This window comes from Phacochoerus africanus, chromosome 6, assembly GCF_016906955.1.
Source record: "Phacochoerus africanus isolate WHEZ1 chromosome 6, ROS_Pafr_v1, whole genome shotgun sequence".
In the NCBI taxonomy this organism is placed as follows: Eukaryota; Metazoa; Chordata; class Mammalia; order Artiodactyla; family Suidae; genus Phacochoerus; species Phacochoerus africanus.
The window spans coordinates 111,792,798-111,812,760 of NC_062549.1; the positions used below are offsets into that span (position 1 = coordinate 111,792,798).

The following is a 19,963-nucleotide window of genomic DNA, read 5'->3' on the forward strand; positions in this document are numbered from 1 at the left end:
TTAGATAGATGGAAAAAAATCTTAGTTATGCCCCATTTTTTTTTTTTTGTCTTTTCTAGGGCTGTACCCTGCAGCATATGGAGGTTCCCAGGCTAGGGATCTAATTGGAGCTGTAGCCACTGGCCTATGCTACAAGCACAGCAATGCTAGATCGAAGCACATCTGCAACCAACACCACATCTCACAGCAACGCCGGATCCATAACCCACTGAGCAAGGGCAGGGATCGAACCTGCAACCTCATGGTTCCTAGTCGGATTCGTTAACCACTGATCCATGATGGGAACTCCTAGTTATGCCCTTTTTTTTAGAGAGCATAACTGTTGAAACTTTTTGCAATACATACTCAGGAAACTCACTGCTGAAAAGGTTTAAAGATCTAGCGGTGGTGTCAATTTCTTAAGAGAAATGGTTGAAGAGACACCTTAACCTAGCGGAGCTCTAACTGCATAGGAGTGGGGTCTGGAGTTCCCATCGTGGCTCAGTGGTTAACAAATCCGACTAGGAGCCATGAGGTTGTGGGTTCAATCCCTGGCCTTGCCCTCAGTGACTTAAGGATCCAGTGTTGCCATGAGCTGTAGTGTAGGTCGTGGACACGGCTTGGATCCCGTGTTGCTGTGGCGGTGGCATAGGCCAGCAGCTACAGCTCTGATTTGACCCCTAGCTTGGGAACCTCCATATGCTTTGGGTGTGGCCCTCAAAAGACTGAAGACAAAAACAAACAAACAAACCCAAAAATGGGAGTTCCCATCGTGGCACAGCAAAAACGAATCCAACTGGGAAGCATGAAATCGTGGGTTCGATCCCTGGCCTCACTGCTCAGTGGGTTAAGGAGCTGGTATTGTTGTGAGCTGTGGTGTAGGTCACAGATGTGGCTCAGATCCTGCATTGCTGTGTCTGTGGTTTAGGCTGGCAGCTGTAGCTCCAATTCGACCCCCAATCTGGAAACCTCCATATGCTGCAGGTGTGGCCCTAAAAAGCAACAAAACAAAAAAACCCCCAAAGAACAAAAAACCAAAAACCAACAAAACAAACAACCTGGTAGTTCCTGTTGTGGCTCAGTGGGTGAAGGACCCAACTAGTATCCATGAGGATACAGGTTCGATCCCTGGCCTTGCTTAGTGGGTTAAGGATCTGGCATTGCTGCAACCTGTGGCATGGGCTGCAGATGTGGCTCAGATCTGGCATTGCTGTGGCTGTGGTGCAGGCCAGTGGCTGCCACTCCATTGCTGTGGCTGCTATCCTGGGAACTTTCATATGCCTCAGGTGCGGTCCTAAAATGAAAAACAAAACAAAACAAAAAAAACCCCAAACAACCTGATTAAATAATGAGCAAAAGACCTGAAGAGATATTTTTCTGGAAGACATACAGGTAGCCAACAGCCACAGGAAAAGATGCTCAACATTGTTAATCCTCAGAGAAATGCATATGAAACCACAATGAGATACCACCTCACTCCTGCCAGAATGGGTATCATAAAAAATAACAAAAATGTTGGCAAGGATGTAGAGAAAAGGGAACCCTCATACATTGGAGGGAATGTAAATTGGTGTAGCCATTGTGGGAAACAGTATGGCAGTTTCTCAAAAAACTGAAAATAGCTACCATATGACCCAGCAATTCCACTCTTTGATATACATCTGAAAAAAATGAAAACACTAACTTGAAAGGATACATGTACCCCAGTGTTCACAGCAGTATTATTTACAGGTGCCAAGACACAGAAGTCATTTAACATCTGTCCATCAGCAGGTGAATGAACAAAGATGATGTGGTAAACATATAATGGAATATTACTCAGTCATCAAAAAGAATGAAATTTTGCCATTTGCAACAACATAGATGGACTTGGAGGGTATTATGCTAAGTGAAATAAATTGGAGGAAGACAAATACTGTATCACTTCCATGTGGAATCTAAAAAATACATTAGTGAATGTAATGAAAAAGAAATAGACTTACAGATATAGAGAAGAAATCAGTGGTTATCTAGGGGAGGGGCAACACAGGGGTAGGAGATAAAAATGTATAGACTATTATGTATAAAATAAACAAGCTATAAGGATATATTGTACACCACAGGGAATACAGCTGATATTTTATTATAACTATACTATTGTGCATCAACTACATGGAAAGAAAGTCTGAGGGGACAGATCAGAGGGTCCTGTCAAGTTCTGCTGTGATCTGGCACAGAGTTATCTGGCATGATCCTGTATGAGCCTGTGCATTGGGAGCGGGGGTTAAGGGTTTCCCCGAAAGTGCCCATACCCCACCCCCACTTCTGCCAGCAGGCAGGGTGCTTTTCCTTAACGCACATGATCTTTCATCATCTGCACTGTCCAGGGAAGCCGTGACGATCTACATAGAAAGATCTGGGTTCAAACTCATAGGGAACCGCAGTTCTTTATTACCTTTAAACTGCCGTTACAATTTGAATATCAGCAGAGGGAATGTGTTGGCACTGTTTTGTGTCTGGGACGGCATTCTAGTCAAAAGGAAGAACAGTCCGTACAAGGGTGTGGTGACCCTGACTGTTACTTCAGTCATGACCTTAACCTCTAACAAGGCCACATTTATTGACCATCTTCTGTGTCTAACCCTAGAATTAAGGTATGTATGCAGATGCTACTTAAAGACAAATTTTGGCTTGATCAAACTCTGAGTGCCTGCTAAGTGGCATATTCTTTTTTTTTTTCTTTTTCTTTTTATGGCCTCACCTTTGGAGCTGCAGCTGCCAGCCTACACCACAGTCACATCAACATTGGCTCTGAGCCGCATCTGTGACCCACGCTACAGCCTGTGGCAATGCTTGATCCTTAACCTCAGTGGCGGGGCCAGGGATCGAACCCTCATCCTCACAGACGCTATGTCAGGTTCTTAACCCACTGAGCCACAACGGGAACTCCTAAGTGGCATAGTCTTAACATTAGCGCATGTGTTCTTCATCACTGCCCCAAAGAGGTGGTGGTCACATCTCCATCCCAGACGAGAAAAACAGGTCCGGGGGGAGGTGGAATTCAGACTCAGGCCTGTCTCACTCCCAAGTCCGTGACCACAGGACTGCAGAGAAACGTCCTTCGCTGGAGGCGTTCAGGTCTGCACCCTTGCTTTAGTACCTGGTCATAAATAAAGGGAAGCCCTCAGGGAGAAGTCGTACACTGGTCCTTTCCCCTCGGTTTTCTTTCCTGGGTAAGAAGCCGACAGATTTCTGCTTGGATCTTATCTGAAATTTTAAAGAATAGACAACATTCTAAATTTTAGGATAGGATTTTTATTGAACATGTCTTAAGATTCACCTTTACATTACTCAAATATTTTATAATAAAAAATTAATTTTGGTAAAAAAGAAAAGGAAAATGTTCTCCTGGACTCATAGTTGGACAGTTAAAACAAAGAAATATATAAACATGAAGGTCATTTTCCAAGTATTAGAGATGAGAATACTAATGGAATCACTTCAATAACAAATGTTTTCCATAAACATTTACATGATCACGCACAATTGTATCCACTGCCAGGGGACCCAATAAAGGTGTCAGAGGAAGGTGATCTGCCAAATAAGATGCACTTCCCAAAAAAACCCAAACCGAACATACCGTAAATGTCTTCCTATATATGAGATATGGTCAATGAATATTAGCAAGAGAATTCTTTGTTATACACGTGAGCTGAGCCTAAACATGAGCACGTGTGGAGTATGTTGTCCAAGTAAACAGAAAATGTTACCAGTTCTGTCACATGGAGAGTGGCTCGAGACCACCCACACAGCTACTTAAAATACACTGTGTATATATATTATCTTCTGACAAGTCACATATATATATAAGGGAATAAGGCCTTTATAGCCAAAGCAGTCTTAATGCAGGTTAAGGTAGGCATGGTTCATCCTTTGTGTTTGCAGACTTCTTTTTTTTTTTTTTTGGCCGTGCCCCGTGGCATATAGTTTCTGGGCCAGGGATGGAGCCCACGCCACAGCAGTGACCCGAGCCACTGCAGCGATAATGTGGGCTCCTTAACCCACTGTGCCGCCAGAGAACTCCAAGACGTCACACACTTTAACATCTCAGCTATTAAGACCACGTACAGTACCTAAGCCAATACATGGGTAACAGCATAACACAGTTTCAGCTACAGTACTAGGTTATATGAACATGACGTACCATCTAGGAGAAGTGACGAGTAAAACTCCTGAACTGCCCCAGTGAAAGAGCTGTTAAAATAAAATGCAACCCCATCATACAAACCCAGTCTCTTTCCAAGCATTATCACACAGAATGGAAGCCTCATGCCTCTGAGAGCTTCAGTGAAGTATTTAATAATACTATCAGCTTGACCTTGCAAAGTGGTCTATAGCATGGAAATCTTAAATTCTAAATATACTTCTGGATGTTCTGGTTTATTAGAACTCACGATACCAGAATATGTTTTGACTGGAGGCTGGGAGGAGATTTCTTTTCTCTCTTCTAACAACAAATGGCCTAAGTGGTGGACCCCTGTAGTTCATGGTTTTCATTCACGAAACAGAAAAGCACATACAGAAGAACCTAGTTTGGACATCATTACCCTGGTAACATTTTGCTGGAATGGGATGGTGGACTTGAGGACTCTTGGTCAAGACTTTCTCATACTGTTAAGTACCAATCCGAATTAGCTCTCTGTATACGGAAGGCTTCACCACCACCATCGCACAGGGGAGTCGACCCTCAGAGCATAAACTAATGGCCCCAGGTCTTCTCTGCCTTTGCCGCCCTTCATGAGTCACAGGAAGTGGTCTCTAATTCCTTCAGACAAGGTATTTAAAACACTCCTTACCGGATCACAGATACGTAACTTGAAAATACCACGAATCTTTTCTCTTGGATAAGATTAGAACATGTTACACATCTGCAAATTCTGTAAGACTGGGTGATTTAAAATTCAACTTGAGCATGCTGTGGGTGTGGCCCCCCAAATTCAACTTTAATATGAAAAATATTTAATATTTAAAAGTTGAATATTTATTAGGATTTAATTTTTCAAATTTGATTTTCTAAACTCAAAGTGAAATCAAAATCGGACTTTGAATTTCATATGCAGATTGTTTTCAATCGCTGCCTGGTTAAGATGTTAATAGCACCTACTCCTTTCACTGACTACAGAGACCCGGTCATCTTTTTTCTTCCTACGGTTTCTACTTACTAAAATATCTGCTATACTTACTACTCCATTAATCAAGATGTATCTGGTGGCTGCTCGAATTATAGAGGCACAATTTTTATGCTTTTCAAACTCTCTTTATTTTTTAAACACTTTATTTTTTAAAAATAATTCTATGTCACCTGAAATACCAACAGCCAGTCCTGAATAAAGGTATTGGGCCAAGGGCGGCCAAGAATGAGTAAGATGGGGGCAGTGCTAATCACAGCATCTTTTACATATCATTGAACCTAACACAATCTAGTTTTTATTACCACTTTCCAAACTGCAAAATCATTTGCAGAAGTGCCAATAAAACATATGGCCTAGAAACAATACTTTGAAAATAGAAAAATATGTTTTTAAGACATGTCATAATAAATATCTCTCTAAACAATATTTTCATATCTCCATTAAAAACTTTCTTTGATTTTTTTCTTCCCATAATATATAATGAATGGATCAATTCTCCTTGCAGACAGCAAGCCTTGACCACTTAAGCTAATACCTTCCTTGGTTAGACTAAAATGTTCAGGTCAATATTTTTCAAAACCGATCTTAAAAAGTAAGGAAGTGGAATTAACGACTCAGAAAATTAAATCTCTCAACACTCAAAATATTCTAAAGTGGGGTGTTATCTATTTAAAAAACCTTAGAATCTATAAAAGTAGTATCGAACTATTTTGGAATACCCAATGCTTGAAATATTAAAAAAAAATCCTAACATGAACTATGAAAACATTTTTACACCTCTAAATTTGGATATTAAAATAAATTTTCTTAAAAAAATAGTATTTCCCCCCTTATTTTGCCAACATGGAAATACTAGAGCAAAGTAATTCTATTCTAACATACTGCATTTCTTGGACCTGACTTTGAAAGTAATTTACAGAAGCAACGTTTTTCTTCCGTGACTAAGTGACTCCAGGAAAACTGAGATCTTTCCCCACAGAAACTGTCAGGTAAGACCAGAAAAACACCTAAGGTTTCTCTGCTCTGCTGTTAAACTGGATCCAGATCAGATATTCCTATTTCAAAAGCTCAGTCTGATGTGTGTTACATTCTCTTCTTGCAATAATTTCTGACACAATGAAGAAGAAAACATGTATCTGATCTGGGTGTGTGTGTGTGTGTATGTGTGTGCAAAATAGAAAACCAGGATCCATGTCAGTGATATCAAGCAGCTGTCCCCTGTCTTTTATCCATTGCCTCCTTGGAATAATTTTCAGCTTCAAATAAGCCTGAACTTAAAGAAAAGGTGGCTCTGTTTCTGATCATATCACAATTTTCCTCCTGCTGTTCTAAATTCTGACTCCTGAAACTGGCAGATATTATGCTGTTAGTTAACAGAGCTCTTATGTTAGGGCATCTTATGAAAGCCTAACATACTGAGTCTTAAACTTCTCTTCAATCTCTTGCCTCGTGCTAGTGGGGGTTTTGCAGCTCATTGAACAGGAACAAGCAAAGACACATACTGCATATTAATGGCATTAGACCCATTCACGTATCTCAGACTTAAATAACTCACACTTGTTATTCAATTTATGACTGATACGTTTAGAATCAAGCATTTTACATGTTTAAATTGTAGCATAACACTTTCCCAAAGCACGAACACCCACATTTTATACCAATTATTGCATCAAAAAGAGTGAATGAGCTTAGCACAATGCTGTAGGTAGCATAACACGAAAGACTTCCTTCACAGAAATGATCGCTATTCTTGGCAGAGTTTATAGGGCTTACGTTAGTTTCACTTACTGTCTCTCAAATACAAAATTAAATACTTAGAGCTTGAATCTGTCGAGTACATCTATCACAGGTTTTACACTTCAACACTAAAACTATACTCAGATGTGTAGCACTGTTTTTCCCACTGGCTGTTCTGAAGGAAAAAGCAGGCTTTTCCTGATTCTGTGCAGCGACCGCAGACGCCGTGACCTACGAGCACACAGCACACCGCCCCGATGCTACCCTTCCCCGATGCTACCCTTCCCGACCGTCCCTGTCGGTGGGTGAGAAAGGGGAAGGAACAGCGGGCACCTTCAGATAAGAAAGCAGTGTTGGCTTTCCTCTTGATAGATGAACAGGCTTCATTTTTAAAATAGCTTCTTTTTCTCGTAAGAGCTTGAATAAAGTGCTTTGACAGCTCAACGGCCCACCTCTTCCACCCTCAGGGAAGTTTCAGTTCAGCAGCGTGACTTCTAGCGTTTGATCACAACTTGTTCGTAAGCTCCAGACCCCACCCTAAAAGTAGGAGGGGGGAACAGAAAAAACAAACTTCAACCTTGTGAGCTGCAGTGTTTGAAACGGTTCTAGTTAACCTTGTCCCCAAAGAGACAGTGCATTCTTTTCTACCTGATTTAAAGATACCACAGAGGGCAGGTACTTGGATTATTAAATGTTTATAACTGATACACTGGGATTAGTCTAGGCCCAGATCACTTCACACTTATTCCACAATAACCTAGTCATGTTTCCAAATTCCTACCCTACCAGCGCACTGCGGGGCAAATGTGTTTATATATAAACATATTGACTCTGATGGTTCAGGTACCGCACTGAGTTAATGGATGATAATTTCACTTGCATCATCAGTAGGGCGGCATCTTAACACACTTTACTAGAAAGTGCAACCATTATTTTAGTCCATAGGCAAATGCTGTTGTGAGCGGTCAGTATGGCAGTTATATTCATGTTAACACAGATTAAAAGGGAAAAATGATCTGGAAGAGTGGTTTATTTCCTCACAAGCCTGGTTTGTCAGCCTGCTGGCTGTTCCCCCAAATCCAGTCTCCCCTTTTGCATGGTTTTAGCCAGGTACAGGCTGCTTGCTAGAGACCACATTTCCTGAACTCCTTTGTATCTACGGGTGTGGCCTTGTGACTAAGGTTCCCCCGGGGCACCCTGAACGGAGACAGGCCAACTTCTGCCTCACTTGCTTAAAGGAAAGTGCCTGCCTTGGACTGGCAGCAATTTGGACAACACAGGCCAGGAGGAGGGTAGCGGACAGAGTGGAGGTACCTGCATCCATGAATCATTTCTGCAGCAAAGCCGTCTCTCCGTGTTATTTTTGGGTCTCTCGTTATTATATATTTGGGTCTCTCTACAGTACATATTAGCTTTTGCCAGGTACTAACTGACCTCTATTAATGAAATAGGAAGAATACTAAAAGACTTGAAATTTGCAAGTCTTTGTGAATAAAGTACTTAGAAGTTTCTAAATTAAGTAATGGCCTCATCAATAGGAGGTTTTTTGGTTCTGGTTTTTGCTACTGTTGATGCACCTAGTACCTTGGTGTTGTGTTATCATGGAATGAACACCCATGTTCTCTCTATTGGTGTTTGGTCTGAGAGGATGAAGGTGAGTTGGTGTTTTGTTTGTGTGGGTGAAGGAAAGAAAGTGCGGTTTATTGCAGGGCTCAAGAAAGGAGTCCAGGGCAGCCAGGGCTCAAAACACCGAACTCCCTGATAAAGGTTTTCTACACGCCTGTAAATACAGTGTCTCGCTGCTGGAGCTCGATTTATTTTTGGATGAGGCTCATTCTGTCCGTTCCTTGATCCTTCCCGAGTGACCAGGAGGGAAGCTAAAGCGGTGCTGCACAGAGGGAGGGTATTACTGCCCCAAGCTATCACCAGGTACCTATCGCCTCACCCATCAGATGTCAGGCTACCACCTGACGTTTCACTGAGTAGCTAGAAGCAACCATCATGACCGGTCTCTGCCCTTAATGGAAATTTTAAGAGGAAAGTCTGAAAAAATAAAAGTATGGTAGTGGTTACTAGTCCCCTGTGGACGGAACTGGAGTTTTCAGTTGACTCTCAGAGACTTCTGTTCTTACAGATTCATTCTAAAGAAGAAACAGGAACATCCTCAACAGAAGGCCAGTGAACACCCTTTCACAGCTGCGGGGAGTCAGAATTTGAAGCAATCTTGGGGAGCACCACTGCATGTTGGCCTTGAGACGCCCTAAAATGATTCTGGCTTGTGGCAGTTGATGGTGTAAACCAGACTTTTGCTCCTGCTTTAAGTAACTAGAAAACTGGAGGGAATATATGAAACAACACTTTTCACAACAGGCAGCATGGGCTGGTCCTGAGCTAAGGGAAATACATGAAGAAAGCCAGACAAACTGCCCCAGCCTGCTGCCTGAAGCCATGTCCTTCTGTATCCTCGCAGCCTGTAGTGCAGAGATGGAACCCAAATGCAGCTCGGGGGTCCCTCTGAGTGGAGGAGTCAGGTCAGAGCTCAGAGATGCTGGGGGCGTGAATTTCTAAGTCCAGGATGTCAGAAGGATAATGGCTGGAGACCTTCCCCTTTTGATGAAAATCATAAACCTACAGATTCAAGGGGAAGTTCAATGAACCCCAAGCAGAATAAACACAAAGAAGAATACACCGTGGTACACCATAACCAAACTGCGAAAAACCAGGGATAAAGAGAAGAGCTTAAAAGCAGATGAAAGAGATGAAGAGAAGACACACACAAATAAAAACAGCAACGAAAGCAGACGTCTTGTCAGAAATTAAATGTCCCACAGACAAGCAGGGAAGGGCACACAGGGTTCTGTAAGCAGGGCTGAGCTGGCCAGGCTGTCTGTGCTGGACTCAGAACGCATTCCTGCAGATATTCCTCCCCGTGTCGCTATCACTTGTCGCTCTGTTCTCTTCAATCGCACGGGTTCCCTTTCTGAACTGTGGTTCTTGTGCCTCTTCTGTGTCCTAAGTAAAATGATTCTGCTTTCATTCTGGGTTACTGGTTTATCCCACATGATGGATCTAACACTAACACGTTAGCTTCTGTGACGAATATCCACTATTTATGGAGAGCCTACACGTGTGTAGGTACTTGCTGGACCGTTCAAACAGATGCCATAATAACTCTGAAAGACAGCCCTTTCATTGGTGTATATAAAGTACTTGAGTGTTTACTGCACGCCAGATTTTGTCCGAAGCATTTACATGTCTTACCTCACTTAATTTAAACGGTGTAAGTCTTATGAGGTGGGACCTATTATCATCACTATTTTACAGGTGAGGAGGAAACGAAGGCAGAGAGAAGCCAAGGAATTTACACACAGCTACTAAGTGGTGGAGCTTGGGACTGAACTCAGGCAGCCCACTCCAGAGGCTATGTTGTTCTCCAAGAGATGCAGTTGTCTTTCTGTAGCAAGTGAGAGATGCAGTGTGCCAAAGATCATGGCTAAGCCAGGACCAGAACCCCTGTCTGCCTCCGTGGCTCATCCTCCTTCCATCATGACACATTGTCTCGGATGGTCTTCAGCACGTGATACTAATCATTTACTTCAACCCCGAAGTGTCCCTCTAGGTTTTCACATATTGGGTGATGATTCTAACATTCATTTGGAAGGAGGATGGGAGCCAGAGTTCTTAGCTACATAAATGCCTTTATATCCTAGGTTCTAGATGCTTTCCCAATTAGAAACCATCCTTCTCTGAGTAACAACACAAATAGCTAGCTTAATATTGAGAGCTTTCTATGTGCCATACACAGTGGAAAATAACTTTATATAAACTAACTTAACCCTCACAAAAATCATGAGTTAGGTAGCTTTTTGATCATTTCCATTTTACAAGCGAGAATAATGAGGCTTATAGAGGGTTCCTAATACTGGGAAGTCAACAGTAGAAGAGCTGTGACTGGACCCTAACAGTCTACGGAGACAGTCCATGCTTTTGAGCATTTATTATTTTGGTTCCTTTTGGCTGGAACTGTATCTTTTGCTGTTCCTCCACCTAAAATAATCATACCTAAGTCTTACTGAGTATATCAGGTCATTTATCCTTTAAAACAACTCCATGAAGTAGGCATACGATCCACATTTTTCAGTCAAGTTCAACTGAAGTGGAATGATTTACTCCCATAGTGGTCTGGTTAGAATGTGAGCCCATCTCTTTAACTCAGAAACACATTCTCTCTACGATACATACATCACTGTCCTTATAAATGCTATTCTTCTATCTGTTCCCTGCTATTAGCCTCTCCCTGCTCCAATCTACTCTCAGAATTATGGCCAATTATTTTTCTTTCTTTCTTTTCTTTTTTCTTTTTATTTTCCCACTGTACAGCAAGGGGGTCAGGTTATCCTTACATGTATACATTACAATTACATTTTTCCCCCAGCCTTTCTTCTGTTGCAACATGAGTATCTAGACAAAGTTCTCAATGCTATTCAGCAGGATCTCCTTGTAAATCTCTTTTCTTTTTTTTTTGGTCTTTTTGGGGCCACACCTGAGGTATATGGAAGTTCCCAGGCTGGGGGTCGAGTCGGAGCAGCAACGCCAGATCTGAGCCAAATCTGTGACCTACACCACAGCCCATGGCAACGCTGGATCCTTAACCCTCTGAGTAAGGCCACGGTTCCGACCTGAGTCCTCATGGATACTAGTCGGGTTTCTTACCGTTGAGCCACAATGGGAACTCTGCCAATTACTTTTCTAAAACGCCCATTGGATAGATCGATTCTCTGCCAAAGAATGACCAATGGCTCATGGTGTATACAAGAAGGGTACACATTCTGTTGGCGACAGAGGCGCTTTACAACCTGGCCTCAAGATACTGTCTAGCCTTGTGGAGATACTCTCCAGCCTCGTGTCCCAAGACCCCATTTCACATGTCCCACCTCCTTGGAAAAATCTGTTTATTGGCAATTCTCTACGGAGGTTACATTATTCGTAAGCCCGCAGGGTAAAATGGTTAAGTACAATGAATGGGCTTTGTGGGTTTGAATCGTGGTTTTACCACGTATGAGCTTTAAGGCCTTCTTTGGGTAAATTACCTTAACCTCTTTTTCCCTTTGTTTCCTCTTAAAAAACTAAAAATAGTATTTTTTTGAGTACTGAAAGAAATAATATAAGAATTGAATGAAACATACATACGGTGCTTGGCATATAACTAATAGATGCTCAATGAGTGTTGTCTATAATTATATATTCATTATTACATAATGCATTACACCTGTAAGTTCCTTCTATTTGTTCCTACTACCAAGAATATTTGTCCTCCGCCTGGTAATCTCTCACTTATCTTTTATTCTCCCAAAGACTCTCTTCAAGTGTCAACTCCTCTGAGAGGTCCTCCCTCTGTTCTCTCAGAGTTCCCTCTACTTCCATATTAAATTATAGAACTTACTATACTATTGTCAAATTTGTCTATTTCACCTGCTAGAAAGGGTCAGAGAATAAACATCTTGGGCTTGGTGGGCCACACAGTCTCTGTTACACTGCTCAGTGCTCCTACTATAGCACAAAGTAGCTACAGACAATGCCTAAACAGTGAGTTGCTTCCAATAAAACTTGAGTCACAAAAACAGGCAGTAAGCCAACAGGGCCCACGGGCTATAGTCTTCCAAACGCATGTCCTAGACTTTCTGCCCCTTTACTCACGAACTGGCCCAATAAATTGCTACTGAATTAATAAGCGGATAGGTCAATGAAAGTTACAAAAGGAGTACATTGTGTTAGTCCTCTAAACACCTCTTTTCACACGAACTACTCCCCGGCAGCATCTTTCAATTCCCTCTTGCCACCTATCATATCTGACTGTAGTTTGCTGTTGATGTAGGTGTTTAATCCTTTGCATCCTTTGGGCCCTGCCATGTGCTGGACACGCAGGGGGTACTCACTAAAAATGAGTGTTGGCAGAAGAAATGAATTCAGCATTCTTTCAAGTTCTGAGCATTAGACAAGAGAATAACTGTCTTGAACCAAGAGGGCTCCCTCCCCCTGTAACTCCGATTCATTCTGCAGTTGTGCTGGAACTCGCCAGAAACATCACATGGAAATACTGATACCGGGTGCACAGGGATCAGGCTGTGGGGAAGCAGTGGCATGATCAGAATTTCTACGGTGTCCTCGGTATTTTCAGCCACTATCATTTGCTGCAGTGCTGGGAACCGGAATAGTTAAGTTTGTCAGGTGCCTTTTCTTCATCTGAATAACTACCAGAATGAAGACTGGTTTTCTGAACTTATTTTCTTAATATATATGTTAGATTCTGGTGGGGTGGAGAAAAGGCAGCACAGAAAAGAATACCTTCAGGGTCTGCTGCTGAGTGGCTGTGTAACTGCTCATGACAGACAGACCACTGACTGAAAACAGAATTTTGCCTTTGGCTCCAAGATAGCAGACGGAGAGCTCATTTCTAAATGTCCTTTTTAGAGTGCATCTTGCCCAATGTTCTACACTTCTCTAGTAACACAGTCTAAAAATACATCTAAGGAATTCAACAAATAAACATATAAAATACAATTTCAAACATACTCAGCATAACGACAACTAAGCTACACTCAGAGCTGTAACTCCTCTCATGGAACTACTAACATTGTGTGGGGTTTTTTGTTTGTTTTTTGCTTTTTAGGACAGCACCTGCAGCATATGGAAGTTCCCAGCAAGTTCCCACACCACTGCTACAGCAAATCCAGATCTGAGCCATGTCTGTGACCTACACCACAGCTCATGGCAACACTGGACCCTTGACTGACTGAGTGAGGCCAGGGATCGAACCTGCATCCTCATGGATACTGTCGGGTTCATAACCTGCTGAGCCACAACAGGAACTCCACTAATATTGTGTTGTCTAGCCTCAATATAAAACAAACTTTGTAACCTTTATATTCCACTCACGAACATTTAAAAGAAAAAGTCAGCCTGTTCTTTATTTTTGCAAAGATACTACTTGGACTACGTACCTGTTTGGAAGATGACGGCTTCCAAAAGTTGTACTTCCTCCAGGACCCACAAATAATCTCAGTCCTTCTTCTGCAATACATGTTTACGATACTTGTTATAGGTGCAATCATTAGATTATTGTCAAATAATACTCATAATAAATTCACATGTTGCATTTCAGGTTTATTACAGAAATAAAAAACTTAAAAAACAGCTACATACATGTTTTAAAATAGGCAGTTTAAAAGATATCCTAACAGTTACTTCTCATTAACTCTCTTAAAGCTCTTTTTCTTAAAGCTGAGTAGAGGACAGCTGCTCCTACAAATTTCCTCAAGTAGGGCTTAATTATTTCTCTTTACAACCAGTTACATAATGAAACGAAGTCCTTTGCTAACTGCTCTTTATTCACACCAGCATGAATAATTATACCTTTCAAATTGGTGGCATGTAAATTTTCAGTTTCAGTGAAAATGCTAGGGAGGGAATGGGGGATTCTGCTACTCACTATCATTGTAAGATTACCACCCAACCTTCCAAACTACAACAGTGGCTTGAGGTACTCACGCCCAGTGACGACAAAGCGGATGGAGATATCTACCGTAAGGCAAAGAAACATGGCAGGCACTGGCACTTGGTTAAAACATACGATAAAAGCTTTCCTTGGAGTTCCTGTTGTGGCTCACTGGTCAATGAATTCGACTAGGAACCATGAGGTTGCGGGTTCGATCCCTGCCCTTGCTCACGGGGTTAAGGATCCGGCGTTGCCGTGAGCTGTGGTGTAGGTTGCAGACTCAGCTTGGATCCCGAGTTGCTGTGGCTCTGGTGTAAGCCAGCAGCTACAGCTCCAATAGACCCCTAGCCTGGGAACCTCCATATGCCGCAGGTGCAGCCCTAGAAGAGGCAAAAAGACAAACAAAAAAACCCCCAAAAGGCAAAATGTCTTAAAGATGCTTAAAAAAAAAAAAAGCTTTCCTTAAAATTGGTATTTTTAAAGTTCTTTTCCATATTTAATATCCACTAACAAATGAGCTATAAAGTTATCCTCAGATTTTTACGGGCGAGAAATTTACAACTATGCAACAGTCGGTATCACAGGGTACTGCCTCTTTGCTGCAGACCACGTGGATTATACAAACCTAGGTCACATACGTCTATGTACACTTAATGGTTGTCTACATACCTTCTGCACTGGAATCTAGGCTGAAGTCTTGACTTTGTAATATTTTCTCCACAATATCGTCTGCATCCACTCTGGTGTCATCCACTCGCTTCAGCTGAGATTCTACAGAATCTTGTTTCACTGGGCATCTTTGAAAAGAATTTTAAAAAATGTCCTCCTCTTTAATTACGATATGAAAACAAAGTGTTTTTTTTTTTCCTTCCCATTTATTTATTTATTTAGTCTTTTTGCCATTTCTTGGGCCGTTCCCGCTGCATATGGAGGTTCCCAGGCTAGGGGTCGAATCGGAGCTGTAGCCACAGCCATAGCAACGCGGGATCCGAGCCGCGTCTGCGACCTGCACCACAGCTCACAGCAACGCTGGATCATTAACCCACTGAGCAAGGCCAGGGATCGAACCTGCAACCTCATGGTTCCTAGTCGGATTCGTTAACCACTGCGTCACGATGGGAACTCCTTTCCTTCCCATTTAAACTGAGACCAAAATGATACCTGTTGAGTGTTTCTGAGGCTGTATCTTCTTTATCAGCCGGATCAAGATTTGGCTCAGCTATCTTTTGCTCAAGTTCATCACAGGGCTCTAGAATACTTTCAATTCCTGTTGATGTACTTCCCACCGAGGTATTTCTTCTGTGGCAGAGCTCAGAGAAACTGGATGACCGGGAGTGGCAGGAGCTATACCCTGTAAAGGAAAAATCACTCTGGATGTAAAATTAATATGGAACACATTGCAACCATCCTTCCCTGCGCCAGAGCAATTGCAAGCCCCTTTAGAGCGATTCCACTTCACTTTGAGCCCCTACCTGATACTTTTGACTGCTGGCTTGCATAGCTTGATGTTCTAGAGTGTCCACAGGCACCAAGTTCATCAGGAACAGAGGCACTCTTTGCTGAGAGATCTGCAACGTGTCATAACACAATGTTACTACGACTGTCCACAAGTCGATGGTCACCTTGGATTCTAATCTATGGATTTCATAAATGGCTAAGTACATTATCAAGTTTCAGAGTAAAAAAAAAAAAAATCCCTTTAAATCCATACAACGTGAGAACTGTTGTAAGAAATACAAAGAATTTAAGTATTTCAGTTTCCTGAAGAACTATAGTACTTTTCATGATACTTAATAGCATTCTACCTTCAAAATATTTTCGCCATCATGTTCAGCATTTCTCTAATAAAAATTAGTCAGACGTATTCTTATAAATTCTCACAAAATCGCCCAGTTTTGGAGGAAATCTTGCTCCCTCCAATCCATCCCAGCAAGAGGCTAAAGAGCACTTTGTTACTTTTTCGTGTTAGTGACGCCAGTGCTAGGCTGTAATTTGGCCAAATGTCTGTGGTTTAAATCAGCACAGCATGTGAGGTAGCACTGAGAAGAAAGTTCTTGAGAAATTGATGATAGTATTCAGTTTCAGAGTAAAGGTACACAAAAGCAGTGTCAAAGCCCTTTCTGCTATTTCCCTGATCACGTGCATATTCCAGACGCCAATGAGGTACTTCCAGAGCCAGGTTTCCTCCACAGAACGCAGACCCATGACCATTTGCATTAGGGTGAAATATTTGGAAACTAGAAGTGTTTTCCACTTAAGAGGCAAAAGAGAACCAACTGAGTAATGGCAATTATAGCAGCAGTTCTATAAATGATACTGAGCACAGACCAGCCAAAAAATGCTGCCAAATAAGCAAGCTACTGGAGTGACCTGGCTCTTTTGCAAAGAGTTTCTCCTTTCTAGACACATTGCAAGATACAAATCCAAACCATCATTGCTCGTCCTGCTTGACAGTGGTCCCAAACCCGAAGGTTGAGCTACAGCAAATTCCGAACTAAAAAAGTTGGTTCATATCAAGAATTATTTCCTTTACTCCTAGGATTGGGTCAGATTATTAAATAATTAATTAATCAATTAATACTTTAATTTTTTTGGCTGTACCTGCAGCATGCCTAAGTTCCCAGGCCAGGGACTGAACCCATGCCACAGTAGTGACAACACCAGATCTTTAATCTGCTGAGCCACCAGCGAACTTCAGCTCAGATCCTAATTCATCCATCTATTTACGGGTTTTCTAAATTTATTCATTCAATAAGTGTTTATTAAGCTCTTATCAGATCAGGTGCCCAATACTGTATAAGATATAGGGGTATGAAATCAGTAAAATAAAATACATACTTCATAATTCGGAGTAGAGGCAATTATAATACAATGTAGCAAGTACCAAAATAACACCTACCAAAAAAAAAAAAAAAGAAAAAAAAAAGAAAAAGCTATCAAGAGCTCCAAAGGACAAGTGCATCAAACACTACCAGGCAATGGAAAGACCTCACAGAGGAGGTTAACTCCAGTTCTCTAACAATGTGGAGGAATTCCTCAGCTAGATCAGGTGGGTCTAGCCTTGCCTTGTCTGTGGAAAAGCAAAGTTTGGTAAAGTTGGCACACAGGGCAGTGGTGTAGATGATTGAAGGAAAGAGAGATGAGCGGGTGCCTACTAATGAAGGACCTTCCATGAGTTTAAGGAGGGAAATAATCTGGTAGCTTTATCTTTTTTTTTTTTTTTTGCCTTTTTTCCAGGGCCGCTCCTGCGGCATATGGAGGTTCCCAGGCTAGGGGTCGAATCGGAGCTGTAGCTGCCTGCCTATGCCAGAACCACAGCAACGCAGGATCCGAGCCGCGTCTGGAACCTACACCACAGCTCACGGCAACGCCGGATCCTTAACCCACTGAGCAAGGCCAGGGACCAAACCCACAACCTCATGGTTCCTAGTCGGATTCATTAACCACTGTGCCATGACGGGAACTCCAGGACTTCTATAATAATCCAGCTGGGAGATGGTTAGCCGGCACAAATGACAGTACTTAATTACTAACTAGAAGTGTGTGTCAGGAATATTGAGCTAGAAAACACAGGAGGATGAGTTAGGAAGATGTGCTGGGTATGTGGAACTCGAGACACCTTAGGACGTCCAGTCCCTAGTCACTGAATTTCTACTGTGTCCCTGGCCATTCTGCTATGGACACAAAGACAGATTAAGACCTGAACATGAGGCACTTAGAGGCTAGCTGAGGAAAAAAGATAAACAGACGGATGCCAGTCTCATATGATATCAAGTGGACCTTTCCAAAGGCGTCTGGAAACATGTGCTGGAGTTCAAGACAGAGATCTGGAGGCAGCACACATTTGTAAATCGAACATACTAACTCATATTTACACGAGAGCATTTACAGGTACATGAGAGTTACATCCCAGGACAGACGACACGGCCCAGGGATAGTGAGCGGAGGGAGCCGAGCCCTGCAGAGCACCCACCTTTTAAGAGGAAGGTTGAAGAAAAGAAGCCTCCGAGAAGCTAAGAAAGGAACAGTCAGAGAGGTGGAAGCCAGGGGAGAGAAAGTTTCAAGAAAGAATAAAGAGCCGATTTATTCAGATGAGAGCAGAAAACTGCCCACAGGATATGACCGTCCTGTTCCCGGGGACGAGAGAGGGCAGAGCGGAGAAGCCAGGCTGCATGTGTGCTTAGGGGTAATGGGCAGAATATTCTTCCTAGAAGTTTCACTATAAAACGTGTGCGAGAAAGAGGGTGAAGGATAGAGAGGGAAGGAGAGTGCGAGCCCACGGAGGAGCAGCAGACAGAAGGATGCAGGGCTAATGAGGAAACATGTGGTTTCCAATAAGAGCATGAGTTCAGAATATTAAACTAGTGAACGGAAGGAGCTACTGGAAGAGTTAAATTTACACAAAGTTCCCATGTCAGGAAATTCCATTATCTTCATTATGTATAAAACACCTCATCCTTCTAATGCGAAAAGTGGTGAACATGATAATTTCTTTTCATTCTTTTGAATAAAAACCCTGGTCCCATGGCCTGGGAGGAAAAAAGGGAGCTTGTGAGTGCTTTTCTCTCAGTCACCTTGACATTCCCCCGCCTGCTTTTAACTTGGGGAGCAGACTGTCTATGGCCAGGAGGGCACCTGGAGAAGGGGCTCTCAGGGTGTGGCCAGGGGGCGAGCAGCATCTGGGAACTGAGTCATGCAGTTCTCGGGTCCCAACCCAGAAGGACTTCATCAACCACTCTGGCTGCAGCGTCTGCAGGTTATGGTTTCACAAGCCCACCAGGGAATTCTGATGTGCACTGGTGTTCAGGAACCACTGACAGAGAGGGTGTGTGATTCCCCGAAGAGAAGCAGCGCCTGGGAGGTGGCCGGCAGGGCTGCCGGGCGTGGGGGATGGGCCAAGTCCCGTGGGGTCCCGTGTCCTGCGGGGAGCGGAAGCACACAGTGCTGGTCACCTCGACATTTAGCTCTTAGTCGGTCAGACCATAACACACCCATGAGACAAAATGAAGTGCTGGCTTAAACAAAAACTGAATAATGAAAACTCTGCTGATACTTACTGGCCCCTTTCTAGTTGTATATGCCCAGAGAATTTTAAATCTGGGAGCGACTTTGAATCTTTTAGGTTATCAAGTAGTAGTACCTCTTCTTATAAACTGAAAAACCAGGAGGCGACACAGCCATACCTGCTATCCCAAGATGAATTTTGAGAGTCTCTCCACCTTTTCTATCTTCTTCCAGAGATTCAGATTCACCAGCAATCGGTATAGACATTGATGTAGAAGGAGGCCTGTAAACAAACATTTCCAAGGATCAGTACTGAATTTATGGTACATCTGAAGGTTTGAAAACATTGTTAGAGACTGTTGTATAGGCAGTACACAGCCTTAGCAAGGTGCCTGGTGATGCTGCCTCTTTGAGGATGAAAATGACAAAAATCAACACATAATGTATGAACAGCCTCAAGATTTGAATAAAGTTCACGGAGGGAAAACAGGGATTTTTACACAACAAAAAAAGTGAGATCAGACAGGGCTCCCATCTCCACGGAGTCGGGAAAAGAGACGTGTGTGTCTGGCAGTGT

General features: G+C 42.6%; 1 protein-coding gene across 3 annotated transcripts in view; it reads right to left on the reverse strand.

Annotated features, from left to right (window-relative positions):
• Positions 1-2,859: 2,859 nt before the first annotated feature.
• Positions 2,860-19,963, reverse strand: part of EEIG2 (EEIG family member 2) — a 74,300-nt gene continuing 57,196 nt past the window's right edge. The window contains exons 6-12 of one of the 3 annotated variants that reach the window (XR_007135592.1): positions 19,566-19,669; positions 15,855-15,950; positions 15,544-15,733; positions 15,052-15,179; positions 13,889-13,958; positions 7,221-7,424; positions 2,860-3,225 (exon numbers count right to left, since the gene is read on the reverse strand). Coding sequence is in view for 2 of the 3 variants with exons in the window: in XM_047785150.1 (XP_047641106.1) it covers positions 12,854-13,010; positions 13,889-13,958; positions 15,052-15,179; positions 15,544-15,733; positions 15,855-15,950; positions 19,566-19,669 (745 nt within the window). In the remaining variant the exon portion in view is untranslated. Of the gene's footprint in view, positions 3,226-3,253; positions 7,425-11,519; positions 13,011-13,888; positions 13,959-15,051; positions 15,180-15,543; positions 15,734-15,854; positions 15,951-19,565; positions 19,670-19,963 lie in introns of those variants that run through there. The other 2 variants (XM_047785152.1, XM_047785150.1) reach the window with 2 other exon arrangements.